At 41.7% G+C, this 19,257-nt stretch overlaps 1 protein-coding gene across 2 annotated transcripts; it reads left to right on the top strand.

The window, feature by feature from the left end:
- On the top strand, positions 1-18,731 carry LOC125070159 (calpain-A-like). 2 transcript variants are annotated; one of them, XM_047679892.1, is made up of 16 exons: positions 1-189; positions 1,492-1,655; positions 7,548-7,599; positions 9,143-9,311; positions 13,581-13,681; positions 13,798-13,932; positions 14,130-14,270; positions 14,405-14,594; positions 14,908-15,167; positions 15,244-15,625; positions 15,696-15,853; positions 15,932-16,004; positions 16,089-16,142; positions 16,215-16,578; positions 16,661-16,716; positions 17,739-18,731. In XM_047679892.1, the coding sequence occupies exons 2-16, from the start codon at positions 1,556-1,558 to the stop codon at positions 17,763-17,765; spliced, it is 2,262 nt and encodes a 753-aa protein (XP_047535848.1). In that variant the 5' UTR covers positions 1-189; positions 1,492-1,555; the 3' UTR covers positions 17,766-18,731. The 2 variants fall into 2 exon arrangements, with proteins under 2 accessions (XP_047535848.1, XP_047535847.1); XM_047679891.1 differs by having other exon boundaries at positions 16,089-16,578.
- Positions 18,732-19,257: the final 526 nt, after the last annotated feature.

The raw sequence follows: 19,257 nt of genomic DNA, 5'->3' as shown, positions 1-19,257 counted from the left end.
TGTCAACGTCAAGTCAGTACTTCGGTAGTCATCGCCGAGCCGGCGCGCGCGTAGCACGAATGTTCTGTATACGTTATTCTGCGATGCGTGCGGCGTGAAAGATCGCGAGTGACGTTCCTTTACCAGTGTTAGCGACGGTCAGATAATTGTGTCAGATCGGATTACCGTTGCCCTCACCACCGGCAAACGGTAAGTAGTAGTATATGGATCAAAGACTATTGATGCGCCGGCGCACGAGCCTCGCCGTTTTCGCTGCCTTCACGTATTATATCATATTATTATTAATGAGCGCTTAGAAGTACAGTACGTAATATCATTGCAATGAAATTCTAGAACGCAGACATTTTTGTACCGTCACTTAGTTTCTTTGATTTCATTTAAAGAATTAATATGTAAGAGTATAATATGTAATAAGTAAATCTGTTCTTTAGATTTTATTATTATTTAGATCTCTACTGATTTATTCTAATAATGCCACAGATACTAAGTGGCCGGTATTGAGGGTTCTTAAATCATTTCTAAATACCAATATTTTTCTAGTTAGGAACTTAAATAGTCAATAACTTAACATATTTATTGATTATTTACCGTGTGCTTTTATTGGCCTTTATGATTGTATCATAAATCCTTCCTATTTCTAACACGAACGGTCTACATTTTATTTATGATATCATAAAGATAATAACACGCTGCATCTTGTGACATGTTCTACATATTATATTTATATAAAATAATATATAAGTTATATAATATTTTTTGCTTTGTGCGTCAATCACGTGAAAAGTACTAAATGTATTGGTAAGAGACTACTACTATTCTAGGCTTTAAGGCTACTAATGGTATGAATTCTTTCGTCCTTTCCCTTTTTTATTTAAACAATAGCAATGCTAGTAACTGCCATGTTCGTATCTTCGGTTGTCAGTTGTTAAATACTCTTTATTAGAAAAGCTTAAATATTCATTATTACATTACTATCTTGGTAAACTGCAGCTGCACCGCCTGCCTTTATCTCCCATAACTGCCACTAATATGAAAGGAATTTTAAAATTCCTTATCTTATTTTGTTATTTTTTTCAATTTAACGTCAAATTGAAAATCCACGCAAACCTTCAATGAACAACTTTGCCCTCGAGGAGTGAATTAAAGGAAAGAAAACCAAATTTTAAAAGAGTTATTGGTAGCCATGAAAGCGTAACAGACAGACAGCGTTACTTTCTGATTCATAACAGGTACTAATATATACTATCACACTTATATCATATACGTAGGTAATTCACATGGTCATAAATAGGTACCTACAAAAAATGCTTTTGTTTTCTTACAAATATTTTCTTTGCAAGATCTGATATAGATTACCTGCGTTACCATTATCGAAAAATCTACGGTAAACAGACGTTCTGTCAATTATTGTAAACTCGATTTGTTTCAATCAATAATATAATCCAATTAACAATTCCACACTCCACTCAAATTATATTTTATTACTTCTAGGATAAGCTGATTGCAATTTAGCTGTGATGTGGATGTTCAGTAATAAAAGGCGCGCGCGCGCATCATGAAGAAGTTTATGCGAACGCGCGCGGCGCCGTCGCAGCCTGCTCCCGGCGCCGCGACGCCCGCGCCGCCCGCGCTGCACAAGACCAACGGAATAACGAGTGAGTTTTAGGTCACTCATCAAACTAATTTTAAATTAAAGGTTCGCTGCACACCTATATGCTGTATAATCGTTCGATTCAATTCGCCTACCTTAAACGAAACGGGCTAACATTGTGTCTGATGTAGAACTTGTAGAAGTACCTTTCAGCAGCGAAAATTTACGCTTATCTGTCATAGTATGTCAAAGAGTTACTGATCAACATTGCTAACTTATAAAATTCAGCAACAATTTAAATGGTATCTGAATTTACGTGTTATTATTTGAATTCCTTGAATCTCAATTAACACATATCGAAGCATAAAAATGAATATCGTGTTCGCTGCGGTGTCCTCTAAGGCGATGTATTAATACTTTATATTATTGTTAATACATTAGAAGTAAGTAGTAATTTCGATCGTCACATGTTGTTCATGACTTGTTTTTGGGACATGTTTCGAGTGAATACGTCATATGCTTATACTTTGTAATGTCGTCTCTTCCTATGGAATGATTTCCTTATTCACCTCTGCACCTCTGTAATAGTATTTTATCCTATGTAAAATTTTCGAAGTACTTTAGCCCGCTCACAATGAGTTCTAAACTGAAGTAGTGAAGTCAGATACACACACACATACATACACACTCGATGCGTGTAAAAGTTTGCAATTATCAAATGGGCATACGCTCACAGTATATGCGGGCATCGCGTATCTATCACTGACAAGTGAATACTTCAAGGCTGAGGTTGTTATAAACGATACATAAATTCACCGCTACCGAACCATTAGAGTTGTAATATAGCGGCAACATTATGTATATTATTTATCTTTTTGGAGAGCGCAGCAGTTTAGCAGTGCGCGCAGCAAAGTGTGTCGTTGAATACCTTAAGGTGGAATCAGACGGTTCCTTTTTCGTTTATCTCGCATCTTTTACTCATTGTGACACGACTAAATGTGTCGCTTGATATAAAATGTAATAAATGATACAAAAGTTACAAATAAATTAAAAATTCCATCAACCCGCATTGGAGCAGCGTGGTGGAATATGCTCCAAACCTTTTCCTCAAAGGGAGAGGAGGCCTTAGCCCAGCAGTGGGAAATTTACAGGCTGTTAATGTATGTACAAATAAATTAATTCGGACAAAATTCTGGTATTGGCGTTCGGTATCATAATAAATATTCACCCGAGTCAACATTCCTCGTGTCTGATATCGCCTCTACAGAAACATCACGACGGTCTGTCGTTACAAATTTCTACAATAACACGAGTACTTCCGCTAGTAATATTCACACCTCACAAGCAACACGATTATCAGTTCAACAATTTATATCATCTCTCATCAAGCTTAAGAAAGTTAGTCCAGGAAATGTCTCACGATGCTTGTTGGCCTCCTTCGCCGTGGCTGCAAAAGTTTGTCGGATCCACCAAAAGTCGCAAACTGTAAACGCCCGTGAACTCACACGCCGTGAGAAGCCAGCTAAAGAAGTAGTTTGCGCTTTCTCACCGTTGCGCGTCGGTTCGTCACTGACTTCAACGTCTTATATGACATGTTTCTTGGGCCTGTAATTATACTAGCTCAGTGCAAATAAGTCCACGCGTTTTATCCCTTTTAAAATTTGAAATCGTATAAAGCTTGCAGCGGTTGTAAGTGGATTGTAGACTTGGTGGTAATTCGAGTAGAACGGTAGCTTTTTTCGGACAGTAGGTTAATGTGACGTCAGAAATGTAAACAACGCGACCTCGTCGTATGTCGTATGCGCATGCGTTCTGTGTGCCGTTTAATGAAATGCAACATTTTTTATTTATAGTGTCTCAGCATCCGCATGGATCAGCTTATAACGTGAACTATTGTTACAAGTGACAAGTAAATCAGGAGGAATCGTATGATTAAACGCACTTCAAGCAATCAAGAAGTATTTTATTGAGGAAGGTTATTAGTAGTAACTAATGACCTTCCTCAATAAAAAGGCTTTCTTATAACTTTATAAATAAGTAATAACTTATTATTTATTGATAACAACATTGAAACGCGAGTAACCGACGGAACGGAGTTATTTATGTGAACTTCGTTATGTTAGTATAAAATTAAAGACATAAAATCTTCAATGAAATAAAACGAACGCAACTAGTTAAATGTCTCTCGGCCAATATGCAAAATGCGCAATACAAATGCCAAGGTATTTGAAGAGCAGCGGCGCCGGAGAAAGTGACCGAAATCTGCACTGTGTTCCGCACACGATGCAAGTCGGCTTTCGACTAATAAGTCTCTAGTAGTCGACTTTGTCCCACTGCTTTTGCTGAACTCATTGACGCTCGCACTCTAGGGTTGCCACATCGCCAAACTGCTTACCAGGTTATAGATTAAACCTTCGGATTTAATTATTTGATCAGTCTGTAACATTATAAAGTAAGTGGAATCATAATCACTGTGATTGATGACAACAAGTTGACTATGAATTGTTTTAAGTAAGATTTAGTTCATTGAGTAGGTATGTTCCCTATATTACTGAGTATCTTTCGTTCGCTCTACAAAGGTGAGGGTATTTAGTTGTCAGACACGGTTTTAGTTTTTACGTTACCGTAAACATAACTCGACGAACTTGAATAACATATCCAAAAATATATTGCTTATAATTATTTAACCTCGTGTTTTATCATAACTAAGTCGACGAATGAGTCGCAACCATGTAGCCGTGGACCTCGTTGACCCCGATACCTTGCTCTGCAATTCATCGCGGAGTGCGCACACGCATCGTGCATTGTACTCCAACGTAAACAATCATCTCGCGACTTTTTAAATTCGCATCATGACTGTGAAAAAAATCCAAATATTTACTCCACAGTAATGTCACTAGCGCGATTGTTTCACATGGAATTATTTTAGCACATGGCTCAGTGTTGCAAATATTAACAGTAATGTTAATTATTTATATCAACGTATTAAAATACATTATCTTTTAATTATATGTTATTTGAATTAGTATGTTTGGGTTTATCATAATCCTGTCTTTATATCACAAAACTTCGAGATCGTTGTATCGTGTACGTGCCGAAATAGTTTGTTTAGTACTTGCACCTGTGTCACAGGCGTATGACCGCCTAGAAATAAATATATGAGCTAGACGTGCCGATATTAGAAAACCGGTTCGTAACGGAACAAACTTATTCACTTACAAAGTGTAGCTTATTCACCTATGTATGTTTATCATACCTGTGATAATGTATACAATTAGACATCTATCATCAATTATTGTCTGGACTCGTTAATGTATCTTTCTACTTTAAGAGGACTTACCACTCGTGTGCTTTCCTGTCGTTGTAAATCTGATAACGATCGAGGAGTGATCACTGCGACGCGCGGATGCAATGTTACGATTGTCGCTCTCGGTGGCAGCAACATAATGTTATATCACTCGTCTTGGAGACGAGGGTTCTGTAATAGCTTTTTAATAATATTGTATAGAGTTCGCAGCTGCCTTTGTGTTGAAACAAAGTACCGCCAGTATGTCGATTCAATTAACAAGAAATAAATCCCATCATAGTAAAGACACGGCTTCGGACAGGAAAACACACGAAACAAAAACACTTCGGGGTATAGTTTTTAATTCCTATCTTTTGTTTTGTTCAAAACATTGCTGGATACTGGATTAAGAATCATCGGAAAGAATTACAGCGAATTCAAATGATATCATACTTTTAAAATGACAATGTTACTATCGAGTGCAGACGTCGTCGTATTGGAAGCGAACGTATGGTTTTTGCAGTTAAATCTTTGTTTCGACTCATCGAAGCGCTAGATTATAGGCACGCTTGACTGATTATTATCGATAAACCTTTTTATAACTATAAAATTGGAGTCACATCTACTTATATTTAAATATTAGCAAGAATACTGTGAGTTGATGGAACGGCCCTTGGCAAAACACATCTCGGTCTAGCGCTTCAGGTGGCGGACTGATATATTAGTGATGCCTTGATGAAATCTATACGAGGATTTCTGAGGATAAGAATTACCTTTTAGTCATGCTTTTTCCTCTATTATTTAATACTATTTATAATAGTTCTCAAGCGTTGTAGCTGATTTTTTATTGTAAGTGTATAATTTATATGCAATGCTAAAAATTAGTAAAACTATATTCAAGGCGAGGTTAATTATTACATTATGACTTAAATCTTGCCAAACGATGTTAGCATTTTGCTTTCAAATTTCGTGCCGTCGTATCATAACACTAAGTCTTTCATAAAGTTAAAAATAAATTCACCTATTCTATAGTTCTTTGTAAAAATCTAGTATCTAAACTCTTACTAAGTTTAAATTTATTTGAATTATTTATTTATTTTACTTGGTTCTTTAACGAGGTGTGCACTGATTAAAATAATAAGCAAGTTCTATTCTAAGTGTCACGATTACTTAAAGAAGAACACAGCTTGCACAAAGAGAAAACAAATCAACATCTCAACCTAATGTAGCTTCTTAATTTTAAATAATATATATAAGTATAAGATAGGATGCATCAACTTAGACATAGTTTTTGTTGGCCAGTATGATGTTTTTCATAGATCGACACTGTTTCGATACATTTATGTAAAAAAACTGCCAGTGAATGTCTCACGGCTTGTCTGAGGACTCCTTTACCTTTGACGAAGGTTCTTTGAGCAGATTACACGTGCAGGTTTCCTTACGAACTTTTCCTTAGCTGCCGAACATGAGTGAATTTTAAAGAACGATTTAGCACATGAACATTCTTTGTTGCTTCCCTGGGCTTGAACCCGCAATCAGCAGTTTAAATGAATCCCTTCTAACGACTGGGATATCTCGGCTCTCGACTTCTATTTATACGTAATAATAAGACTTGTTGTATATTTGTTGAATTTTGACACCAAATAGGTTAGTCGGCATTTAGCGGGTGGATGTCTTTGAATGCCGGTAGTGTATATTTCGGCACCTGTTAGAGGTCGGGCGGTACTCGGCCGCTCCGGCGCGGGCGAACACACCGTCACGAATTTGCATCAGGTCACCGCTCACATTTCTACATTTATTTACCGTCAACTAAATTATAACGCTACATCGCAGTCTCGTAACGGTATCGACTTCGACACTACTAATTCGCTGTCCTTTTAATTATCACTCTCGTATTTATATCTAATACTTGATAAATTAGCATATCTTTATTAAATATTTGATACAATCAGCATATCTAATAATGCAGTTATATTTAAAACACTCTTTAAAACATAAATATCTGGATTGCATAGTCGCGACTCTGTTCTTCCAATTTTTATTTATTACTAACTAGCTAGGTACCCATCCTGGCGGGACGTTAGTGCTAATACATAGATTAATTACAACTCTCTAGTCGTTATGAAATTTTTCGACATATTCAACAGTCTTCGTCATATCTCAATCAACGTACGCAAAATCTTAATGAATCCCTTCGACCATTGGCGACCAAATCGTATGAGAATCCAATCGGTAGATTTTGAGATCACCGCGTTCATATTGACAAACAAGATATTATGATTGATTTTATAATACGCAGTGATACTCTCTTTACTTTTTTTTAAATATTTTTCACTCTAGATGCTCTAGATTCTCTCTAGATCTCCGTAGCGCAGTCTCAATTTCACAGAAGTCGAAGGTCGCTTCGCTGACAAAACAATTGTAATGCAGACACAGTGCTGTCACGTTTCTTGTGCTCTAGGATATTGATATCATAGCGCCATTTATGGTAACCGATGATTTTTTTCGAGTACTTCCAAGGTTTTTCCTTCTTGTTTAAAGATGCGATGCGATGTATGTATGTAGGTACATTAGCTCATTGGTTCACGACGGGCCATGAGGAACTAATCAAATTGTAATAATACGTATAGATGTGAGGTCAATGAGTTTTAACGCTTTGTCAAATTGCAGACGGCGTGGGAACGGGCCCGAGACGCGACGATCACCACTCCACTTTAAACAGGTAACGTCTTGCACAGTAACATCTATAACAACCTGCCAATGTCCCTCTGATACGCTCGTTGCAGAATGAGTGACACCTGACAACTGCAGGTTCTTCACAATTTCAGCAGATGTTCCGTGGTGCCCAGATTTGAATTGTTGTTTTAGCCACACGTTTATAGAACAAGAAAAACGTTTAGGAATTGAATCAATGTTTATGGAAGGAACACAGTAATATGTTATGCTGAGAGTCGAGTCATCGTTTTATGATTTAAGCTAAGTTTAAGAATACATCATCTTAATTTACACGAACCTTTTGTTCCAACGTCGCCAATAGTAATTCGCTAGAGATACATTGAGCATTGTTCTCGTACTTGCGACACGCTGATATCAGAGAATCTCGCCTGCTCGGTGACCACAGAGTGCGACAAGCTCTGGCGGAATAAACTATGTCTACAAAATTATTCATTTGTGATTTTAAAGACTGCGTGTTCTAACGTGGCGTGTTCTGAAATCTTTTAAATCACTAGTGACGAAGTACTAACCCTTACTTTTTAAAAGACTCCATTTCAAAGTACACTTGTAAGTATAAAGCGTCTGATGTTGAAATTCTTCCTGATGTATGTGAGTGCGTAGTGACCTCTACTGATCATAAACCGTCATAAAGCGATACTCCCCGTTGCACCCTTGTGAAGGGGACTGCCCGATAAGGCATTCCCAATAAAGAGTTATTTCTTATCATCATCATCATCATAATCAGCCTGTATTAGTCTACTGCTGGACATAGGTCTCCCCAAGGCGCACCACTGAGCTATTTTTCACGTTTACAGAGTCCGAAGTCAGCGAAGCTTACAATATCGAAATTTCGTACTTCATAATTTCCTCGTTATCTTGATGACCTTGGATGACATTACGAGGACTTTCGAATATTAGTTGTTTTAGGAGAGTTAGATAGCATATCTGTTACTAGGAATGTCGCGCTTAACGATAAATGGAGTAATTTTCAATTTTGTGTTGTCGTCGATAATATTTTCATATTTCATCGATTCATACGAAAAGAAAATTAAGGAAGAACCATACTTATAAAGCGAATAATCGATTTCCTATTTTAAATAATGGTCAATAAACTATAAACGAGGTATTGATTCGCATCGATAACGGACACGCGAGCAGCGCCGGCGCAGCGCCGAGGACCTATTGAAAAACTAACTCACTGGCGACGGCGGCTGCCGATCGCTCGCCGGCCTGTTGGACGTTTTTATTTCGTGCTATTCACTTGTTACGTGTGTACAAATAAACACGGCGAATCATTCTTTCCTTGCGTTTATAATTTAGGTTGAACAGAAATATTTTTATTCATTTATTGTGTTACACTTAATCATTTTCTACTTGTTTACTAGATATATATATTTTTTATCAATATACTACTTAATATGCCATAATACGACGATATAATATATTATGTAGTTGTTGTTTCATGAATTGTCTATCGAATACAACGAGTGCGCCTAAGATGCGCCTAAGCATCACTTATCACTTATCTCAGGATATGAACATTAATCTAGATACTGGAGCGAGTCTGACGAATGCGGGGACTTAGGAAAAGGCGTGTCAGGTCTGGGTCTGTCGGCGGGCGTGTGCGCGCCACTGTGGGAGGACCCCGAGTTCCCCGCCGCCGCCAGCAGCCTCGCGGATCGCCGCTTCGCTCACCGCTCGCGCTGGCTGCGACCACACGTACGTCTTACAATTTGCAATACTTGACATGATCATAATAAGTAATTTTAGTTTCCTTGGCTCATACTCTTGGCTCCAACATAACTCCCTGAGTAGGAAAATAATTCGTCTGTGATTTGATAGAGAATTAAATTTCATTTAGTAATTCCACCAACAAAGACGAAATTGATCGTTGAATGAATGTAGCACTGGCATGGAGTGAGTGAGGAGCTTAAAATAAATACGCTTTTTTACTAATTTCAATTTTTTACTAATCGCAAAACTACTCTTGAAAAAAAAAAAAGAAAGTTATGGACGGGTGTCCGTTCCCAAGGATGACGGTGTAAACATACGCTATAAAACCAAAGTGACCATAAGGGAAACACATGAAAAAATAATAAAAGCACATACATGTCTTAAGATTAAGAAACCCGTAAGGTCTTCTTCATGAGCATCGACCTATCACTAGCCGCCAGCTCGGTTATTGGGTATAAAGTTCCAAAGCCGAGGCTGGTCAAAAGTGATTTTAAAATACAATTTTCATTTAAAATTTTACATGCTATAAGTACAAACTAGTGCGATCAGATATATCATGAGTTTTCTTCAATAACAAAATAACGTCGTATGGGTTTTGCCTTCGTGCGCACAACTGTGCAAACACGCGCGTCGCTGGTACATTGTGCTCGGAACAATACGACACGCGGGAATCGCACGCAACGCAGCTCAATGACACAACGCCGACGGCTCGCGTGGCTCGCGACGATGTTTTTTTACATAATTGACCAGCTGAGTGAAAAGTATATATATTTTCATTTCATCATTTATAAACGAATAAAACGTGTATATAAGTATGATGAGTCGGTACGGTCTGTGCGAAACGGAGAACCGTTACGATGACTGAACGCGATAGTTCGATAATTACTTCTGTGACTACGGACGTGCCTTACCGACAGCGGCGGTCGCGTCGACGACCAGAAAAACTTCAAGGTGTACGATGTATTGTGTAACAGCGTCACACTCATTACACTGACTTGACTATTACATCAGTATTTCATATCGCTGATCACTGGATCACATCGCACAAACTGAAAGATTGCGGTTATTATTTTTATATCTGCTGCCCCAATTTCAAGACGCTCTGCTGGCGACGTCAACTCGCTCTAACTGCCGACTCGCGCTTACTGTTCACCGATGCATTTGCAACATTTATGTTATAGTTTTAAGACAGGATTGCACCGTTTGTTATACAAATAAATGAAAAAAAAATACGATCGTAATTGGATAAGATTTGACAGGTATCCTGCTTTCTAGACGTTCGAATTGAACTCAGTAATACAAAATATAGCCGATTGGCGGTAGAGTAACTGCCGAGTGGCTGGGACCCACCCTGCAAACTGCCCCACCACAGCCATACAATTTATTTGGCGGTAGAATGATGAGTGGGTGGTACCTACCCAAACGGGCTTGCACAAAGCCCTACCACCAAGTAGGTAGTGTGATTCAAAATCCATAAACTATTCGTTTACACAAAGAACACGCTACAAACTTGGTTCTGCATATGGGGCCATAGGAAAGAAATCGGCCAGTATAACAGGAGTTACGAATGCTCCGATATTACATTCCGTTCGCGTCCCCGACACGAGGCAGCGCTGCGCCGGTCGCCGTGATGCCGACACGTCGTCGCTTGCATCACTGTTATCGCTTCATTCAAGGTCACTTCCACCTTTGCTGCACATTGATCTAGAAGCCTACGAACGTCTCGATTAGTGTTTGTGTATATTGAAACTGAATATTTTTGCTAATATCTAAATCTCAATGGAAGCAAACGCCTCATTATACATGCGATGATGTTATGACAGACAGACACAAATATCTTTCACTAAAATCTCTCTCTGTCCTCTGTGAGTATTTACTAGCAACGATTCTGCCTAAATGTAAACACATTGTCATTAAACGACAAAAGGCAATAAATCGCTTGAAACGACAAAAATTTACATCGCAGTAACTTTCTCCTACCGCGTGTCTCAAGCAGAACGCATGGAACGCATACGATGACAGAGTTCTTTGTTACGATTGTAATGAAACAAGTGAGTGCCCATATGAATAGACTCCGGAGCGGCCGCGCTGAGAAACGATGCGCATTGTAAACTTGGCACCGTTACCGCCATCGTAATGAGCACGGTTTTGGAAAGCGGCGACATCTTCGCCCGGCGGCGCATGCGGAGGATTTAGAACGTTATCTAAATCTATGTGATAAGCTTACGAGTGATTCTGATTGTGTCCGCGACGCCTGGACGCCAGCAATATCCGCACATCCGGTAGTGCCGGCCGATGACTCCTGTGCCATTGTTTATGCTACGAGTATATTTGTCGTTACCGAATACTAACTATCGATCCGTCATTATATATAAGTACTTCAGTTTTTTTTTATTCTAAATCGATGTAAATATAATAATATATGTGTGGGTACTTATAAGATCAATTAAATCCATATCTTTTTAGTCTATAGTTTGTGATGAACCTTTTTAAAAATTTGATGGAAAGGACCTGCGGTCCGAAGTAAGTATTTGGTGAAATGCAGAATTATGAGTTGTCCTATTATATTACTGTGGTGCTAGAATATATTAGGTGAGACTTACACGCAAAAATATTCTAATCCAAGTCAAAGATAACTTTCGCATCATTATATTATGTCGTAGTATCGGAAGGACATTGCCTGTTTACTATGTAAATTGTGTCGTCATTTTTTTTCAATACAGCTCATTACGTCATTGATCGAGCGGTGGACTCATGCTCGACTGGAAATTATTTCATACTAGTTGTCACCCGCGGCTTTGCTCCCGTTTTAGGGTTGATCGTCCGATAGGTAAAAAGTAGTAATATGTCCATCCTTAGGGTTCAAACTTGTTCATTCCAAATTTTAATTTAGTCGGTTCAGTGGCCGCGAAGGAGCAACAGACAGGCAGAGAGAGCTACTTTCGCATTTATAATATTATTATAGATTTAATACAAGCCAATGAATAGAGGAGGTAATGATGTATGGCCCTTACTTTATTCGATTTAAAGAAAAATAAATTGTAATTAAATACTCGATTTCTTTCGATATTTTGTGCGAGAAGACGTGTCTATTCTATTTTTTGAGATAAAAACAATATAAAGAAAGGCGACCATTGAAATTGTTTATCTGACTAACTCGAAATTCATTTACTACAGAAAATAAAAGGTTAATTTCTTCGGACGACGAACCATTTTATTGGATGAATATCCAATAAAACGGTGTGCTAACCCGTCACTTGGATTTACTTACTTGTAAAATAGTCTGATGAAAAAAAAAAACAATTTTTAGATATTTCGTTAATCGACCTTACTTTTGGGGTATCTTGCGCAAGAAATGACTCCAGCAGTTCAAATATTAAATCAGCGTCGGCCTCGCTTACCAAAGTCGTGCCGTTCAACGAATATCGTTTACAAACAGTCCGCAATGCATGAACTTTCTTCGTAAATATTAAGAGAAGGGAAGAGCAAATCTCATTCCACGTATTTAGTATCGTCATTCAATGCTTACGAGTTTATTTTAGGCACTATCTTTATTTACGCATATAATAAATAATATCAACCTGGAGTGATCTTATTTTTGTACGACCCCAACTAAGCTGTTCTGCATATTCAATGCAGAATTATTCAGAAAATATTAATATAAAAGTAGGTATTGAATACTTGAAAACGTGAACGTTTTACGAAACTAGCCATTACTACACGAGTAAGCAGCATACTTAGCATTTAAAGTTTCTTGAACATTGTAATATTATTTAACAAACGACTCGGATGTTATCGCTAATAATAATTTAAAGTACATCATGGCAGCAGCTTTATCACGAAGTTTATTGTTAGCGATTTATATTGTATCAATGACGTGGGAACTGGGCTACGAGTCACTGTGGAGTGTAGTCTCTCACGGCGGACGTACGTATGTACGCGTACGGTGTCGGTGGCGCTGTTGAAACCTAAGAAAAAATGTTTGTTGGTCCATTCACGTACAGCGATATATTGTCAAAAAGGGCCTTTTCAAAAGCCTTTTCAATCGTATTAATTGACGTTTAAAGAACCAGAATTAAGACAACAATCTATAATGTTTCCACCGCCATAAATTAATTAATAACAATTATTTTAACACAATTCAACACTGAGCTATTCGATTACAATTCAGTAAATCCTCCTCGGATCGGAAGCAGTGGTTAATCGTTTTGCGTTTGTTGTTTTATGCTAATCATAACAACGATAAATTTACAGGAAATTTGTTCGAGACCTCGTTTTCTTGGCGACACCGCAGTAGATGCGGATCTGTCCCCCGAGCAGTTGGAACCCGAGTCCGACGAGCAGTTCGCCGCCAGGTGAGCCAAAGATACACTAATGACCGAACTGTCAGTGCGACGACCCTTCTGCGAAAATCGGTATAATTAATGTGTCATCTTCATCGTTAACCGCACTGACGTGTGCGCGTGTGCAGATGGAGCGTGGAGGCGGGCGAGGCGGGCGACGCGCACGTGTGCTGCGCCGCCGCCGCGCTGGCGCTCACGCCGCGCCTGCTCGCGCGCGTGGCGCCTCCGCAGAGCTTTCGCACTCGCTACACCGGCCTCTTCAGGTGCGGAGCAGCGGAACCGCTCGATTATCGTACCATATGCCTCCTGTCTCTTCCCCGTAGTTACATTGCATCTTTTTATCACCTGAATTTTATTATTATTGTCGTTACAAGTAAAATATGTAAGTGTAAATTGATGGATGGATGGATTTGTAGTGATTATATTTGATACGCTATATACTATTGTTTGAAACGGATAGGTTTAGATTCTGGGTGTTCGGTGTATGGCGCGAGGTGACGGTCGACGACCGGCTGCCGGTCCGCGGGGGCCGCCTGGTGGCGAGTCGCGCGCTTCTGCCGGACGACTTCACGCTGCCGCTACTGGAGAAAGCCTACGCTAAGTAAGCTGCATATTAAAAGCGGACTCGTGTCGTTCTGCGATGCCGTCTATCGTCCCTCGATTAAAGTCATACTCACGCCTATAGACGGCATCAAGTTTGAACTCTGTTACAATTGTATTGTGTGTGGGCTGGAGGCTGCACGGCTCGTACGCGGCGCTGCGCGGCGGCAGCGTGGCGCGCGCGCTGCAGGAGCTGTCGGGCGGCGTGGTGCAGAGCTTCGCGCCGCCGCGCCAGCCGCGCGCACTGCTGTTCCAGGTGCTCAACTCCGCCGTGCCGCGCTCCACGCTGCTCGTCGCCACCGTGACGCCGCCCTCCGGACCGACGGTACCCCGCCCGAGCTCCACCGAGCGAACTGACTAACTAATTCTCGGTTTCTGAAGTTCCCAGTTCAATTATAGATATCGATATCTCATTTAGAATCGTAGTCGAGTCAGTTGAGTTGAGTGGTCTCAATTTGAGACGTAGTTTCCACAGACGACACACAACAGATTTCGACATTTCGATTTCGAATGAGACAATCGGTCAGTTGTGGACACAATAATTCAATAGGATTATAATAATATATAATAATTCGAAAGCGCAAACGAAATAATATATCAGGAATCGCTCGTAACTCTACGGAACTACCGGTCGGCAGGAGAAGGAGGGAGCGGGCCGCAGGCTGCGGAACGGGCTGATCCCGGGGCAAGCTTACTGCGTCACCGGCCTGGCGCGCGTGCGCGAGGCGGCGGGCGACGGTGACGGCGACGCGAGCGGCGCGCTCGTGCGCGTGCGCGCGCCGGCCGGGCGCGGCGAGTGGGCGGGCGCGTGGGCGCGCGGCGGCCTGCAGTGGCGCGCGCTGGCCGAGCCCGACCGCGACCTGCTCGCGCGCCGCGCCGCGCAGCCCGGACACTTCTGGTGAGAGCGCGCGCCGAGGGCCCGGCTCCGCAGATCCGGCCACCGATCCTGACGATCGCCTCTCCGTACGTTTCAGGATGTCGTTTTCGGACTTCGCCCGCTCGTTCGGAAGGCTAGAATTGGTGCACGTCGGCCCGGACGACTGGCTGAGCGAGCCGGCACTGCACGGCAAGCGGCCGTGGCGGGCGGTGCTCGCGCGGCGGCGGTGGCGCTGCGGGTACAACGCGGGTGGCCCGCCGCGCTGCCGCGCCACTGCGCACACGAACCCGCAGTTCCACGTGCAGGTGCCGCGCACGGAGGCGGGCAAGTGCCACGTGGTGGTGTCGGTCACGCAGCAGTACGCGGTGGGCCCGGGCAGTCGCGAGCGACTGCACGGCATCGGGTTCGCCGTGTACGAGCTGCCGGCCGGCGCCGCCCCCCGCCGCGCCGCCCTGGCCGCCGCCGCGCTGCCCGACCTGGTACTGCCGCGCGCCTCCGGCCGCTCCTGCGGGACGACGACGCAGTCTCACGTCCTCCCCTCTTCCGCAGCGCGCCCTCGACGTGACGCACGAGTCCCGCGCGCGTGAGGTGGTGACCTTCTTCACTCTGCCGCCCGGCCAGTACCTGGTGGTACCACACACGCACCGCCCGCACGTCGAGGCCGCCTTCCTGCTGCGCATCCTCACGGACGATCACACCGACGTCTGGTGAGGTCTCGCCCCGCATTCGGCACGCATCGGTCCCGAGACCGCTCCGACCGCTCTCACGAAACGCCTCGTCCGCAGGGAGGTGAACGACGACAACGTGATCATCAGAGACATCGCGGCAGAATTTATGGACGAGGGTCGCTCCATACCGGTACGCACACACTGCGCGCTGCACCGTCCGTCGTCGCGGTCGCCCGGAACGCACCGTCTAACTGAGAGTTTTTTATTTCGACAGCCAGAGTTGCAGGCCGCCATCGCGAAGACGCTCGGGAAGCGGGAGACCGAGGAGGTACGAAAATATCGATCCACAGCTCCAGTCGGCCACGCAGGCGCGCCGTCCTCACCGTCCGCCCACCCGCAGGTGGACGCGGCGGCGCTGCTGCGGCTGCTGCGGCGCGTGTGGCGGCGCGTGCTGCCGGCGCGGCCGTCGCTGGAGCTGTGCCGCGCGCTGGTGGCGCTGCGCGACCCCGGCGTGCGCGGGCGGCTGGGCGCGCGCGAGCTGCCGGCGCTGCTGGCGCGGCTGGCGCTGTGGCGCGCGGCGCTGGCGCCGGCGCGCTGCGGGCGCGCGCGCGTGTGCGCGTACCGCCTGCGCGCGCTGCTGTGGGCGTGCGGCGTGAGCGCGTCCAACAAGGTGCTGGAGTGCCTCGTGCTGCGCTTCGCGCGCGGCGCCTACCTGTCGCCGGCCGCCTACGTCACGGCGCTGGCCCGCCTGCACCTCGCGCACGGTACTCCCCGCTCCTCGCGTGTCGTTGTGTAGAGTCGAGCTGCCGTGCACGGTTGTGATACCCGACGTCCGTTTCCTTGCAGAGCGATACCGCAGCCTCGACGCGAAGCTGAAGTCCAATCCTCTGTCGCTGGAGGAGGTGAGTGTGCGTCTGAGGCGGGTTCTTGGCCTTCCCGTTGACGACGAGTCGCAATTTGCGGTCAAAAAAACTAGATTATTATTTAGTTACGACGTTGAAAACTGATCGGTAAATAATGGCTCGCTTAGTATATTTCGGTAAGTTTCACAGTGTAATCCATTACGGTATTATGCTCTGGGATAGCGCAGCCGCTATCCATACTATATTTGTGCTACAGAAGAGGGCTATTCGCGCAATCAATGTCGAATGTGAAGGTATAAATTTAAAAAAAAATCAAGATATTGACTGTTACTTCTCAATATATATTCTGTAATATTTTGTATGTACGGAAAAATATTGATGATTTTATGAGAAAATGTGATACTCATACCATTGGTACAAGGAACAAACACAAACTTGTTACTCCTGTTACTCGACTGCATAAAAACAGTAACTCTTTTGTGGGGCAATGTATACGATTCTACAGTAGGTTGTCAGAAAGCGTTCAAAATGCCTCTGTTTTCAAATTAAAAAAAAATGTTAAGGAATGCTCGTGTGCTAAAGGTTATTATACAATTAGTGAGTTTATGATTGCTAGCACACCTTGAGAATGAAAGGATCGCCTCCTGGCTATTTCTTTTCAAATCTAATCGAATCAAAATAAACTTTAATCAAGTAGGCTTTTACAAGCACTTTTGAATCGTCATTTAACAAACTATATTAAGTGAAGCTACCACCGATTCGGAATGTAGATTCTACCGTGAAGAACCGGCAAAGAAATTCAGTAGTTACTCTTTTTCAACATCTACAAATACAATTATATATGTATATTTAATATATGTAAATAATAAAATTGATAACAAAAAAAGACCCCCTGAGTTTATTTCGTCGGTGGTAGTGTTTAATTTGACAATCCACAAGTACGTGTAATGCTTCCATATCGGATAAAGGAGTAGAGTGTGGGGCCGCTGCGCGTGTGTGCGCGTGTTTGCGCGTGTGTGCGCGTGTGTGCGCGTGTCACGTAGCCGCTGTCGTTGTTGCAGATGATCCTGATGACGATCTACTCGTGAGCGCGGCGCGACGCCGTCGCCGGCCTGTTGTTGTTTCATTGATTACTTGTTAAGTTTGTACTCGGTGGCGAATTATTATTATTATTATGAAACGTGTGGTGAACGTCGAGATATCATCGGCATTATTAAAGTTTGAAAGTCCTCTGTCGAATATTCTACATTACTACGTGTGAAATCGTCAGTGGCCTTTTGTAAAATAAAGTAAATAATTTAAAAAAAGGTGCGATAACCATGGAGTGCTACACATTCTCGTCAAATACGATGTCGTTTAAACCGATTAAATACTTATTTATTACGTGAATGTTATTGTTATATTAGAAACATAAATATATTTATTATTTATTATACTCGTTAGTTGGAGCAACGACCAAAGATTCTTAATGCCGTCCCCCTGGTACGAGCTTCTAGTACAAATCAGCTTGTAATGAAGTAGTGAATTTATTCGTTTCACAAAATCGATAAATCTAGAACTTTCCTCAGCTCGTGTTGTCGTCTCCCGCGCGACATGTTACTTACGACGTTTAATTATGTTTGTTTTATTAACTTCCGGTGCAATCGTTCTCTTCGTGTAATACATTCTTAATGTGATTTTTAAATTGTATTCATAATTTTTAATTCGACCATCATGAATCTGTTACTTTGTATTATATGAATAAAGAAAACATGAGTCCATATAGTATAGTATCCTTGTAATATATTTTTTTAATATCAAGCACATACATAGTTATGTAACAACAGCGAACCTTCCTTGCTCTCGAGTTGGTTAAAGATAAAATACGTAATGGATGCTCTACCGAAAGAACAATAAATGAAAATATGACTATGATAATGTGTGACTGTATTAATTGTTCCATAAAATGTGATAAAACAAACCTATTTACCAAATATTATTTAATGCAGTTTAAAATAGATAATATTACATGTAGGTACCTATATTTCAAATGTGAACACGTATTAATAAATGCTATTAAAATACTAAACGTTATTTCATTTTCGAATACTTTTGCTTTTTTTATAAGTAGGTACCGTGCACCCTTCCGAATGATTTTCAAATTGTACAAATAAAGGAAATCTCCGAAAATTATATTCTTATTACCTAATTAATGTAATAATTCTAGTGAGTTTAGCCACAAAATGGATGTTTATCAAATGTGAGTCACAAAACATTGATAATTATTATCGTTTCTCTTAAAATCAATATTTAATGTTTAATGTTACGTGTATTTTACAATGTAAACTGTATCGAAGCATTTTATCCATAACGTAGATACATTAAATTCAAGTTTTTTTTTATATGATGTACATATTATTTATATTGAGCAATTACTTAAAGTATATAATTTAATAAGAAAAGTAATAGAAAGTAGGTTACATTACATTCAATTATAACGTTGTAAAGCCACTAATTCCTAACTTGAGAAATTTAAAAGTTAATGTAATGTTATATTAATATTTCACATTAATTTTGAATAAGATTAACTTTTTTGTATTA

The sequence above is a fragment of the Vanessa atalanta genome, chromosome 16 (genome assembly GCF_905147765.1).
Source record: "Vanessa atalanta chromosome 16, ilVanAtal1.2, whole genome shotgun sequence".
In the NCBI taxonomy this organism is placed as follows: domain Eukaryota; kingdom Metazoa; phylum Arthropoda; class Insecta; order Lepidoptera; family Nymphalidae; genus Vanessa; species Vanessa atalanta.
The sequence above is the reverse complement of the archived record's forward strand: the minus strand, read 5'-3'. Positions and strand labels throughout refer to the sequence as shown.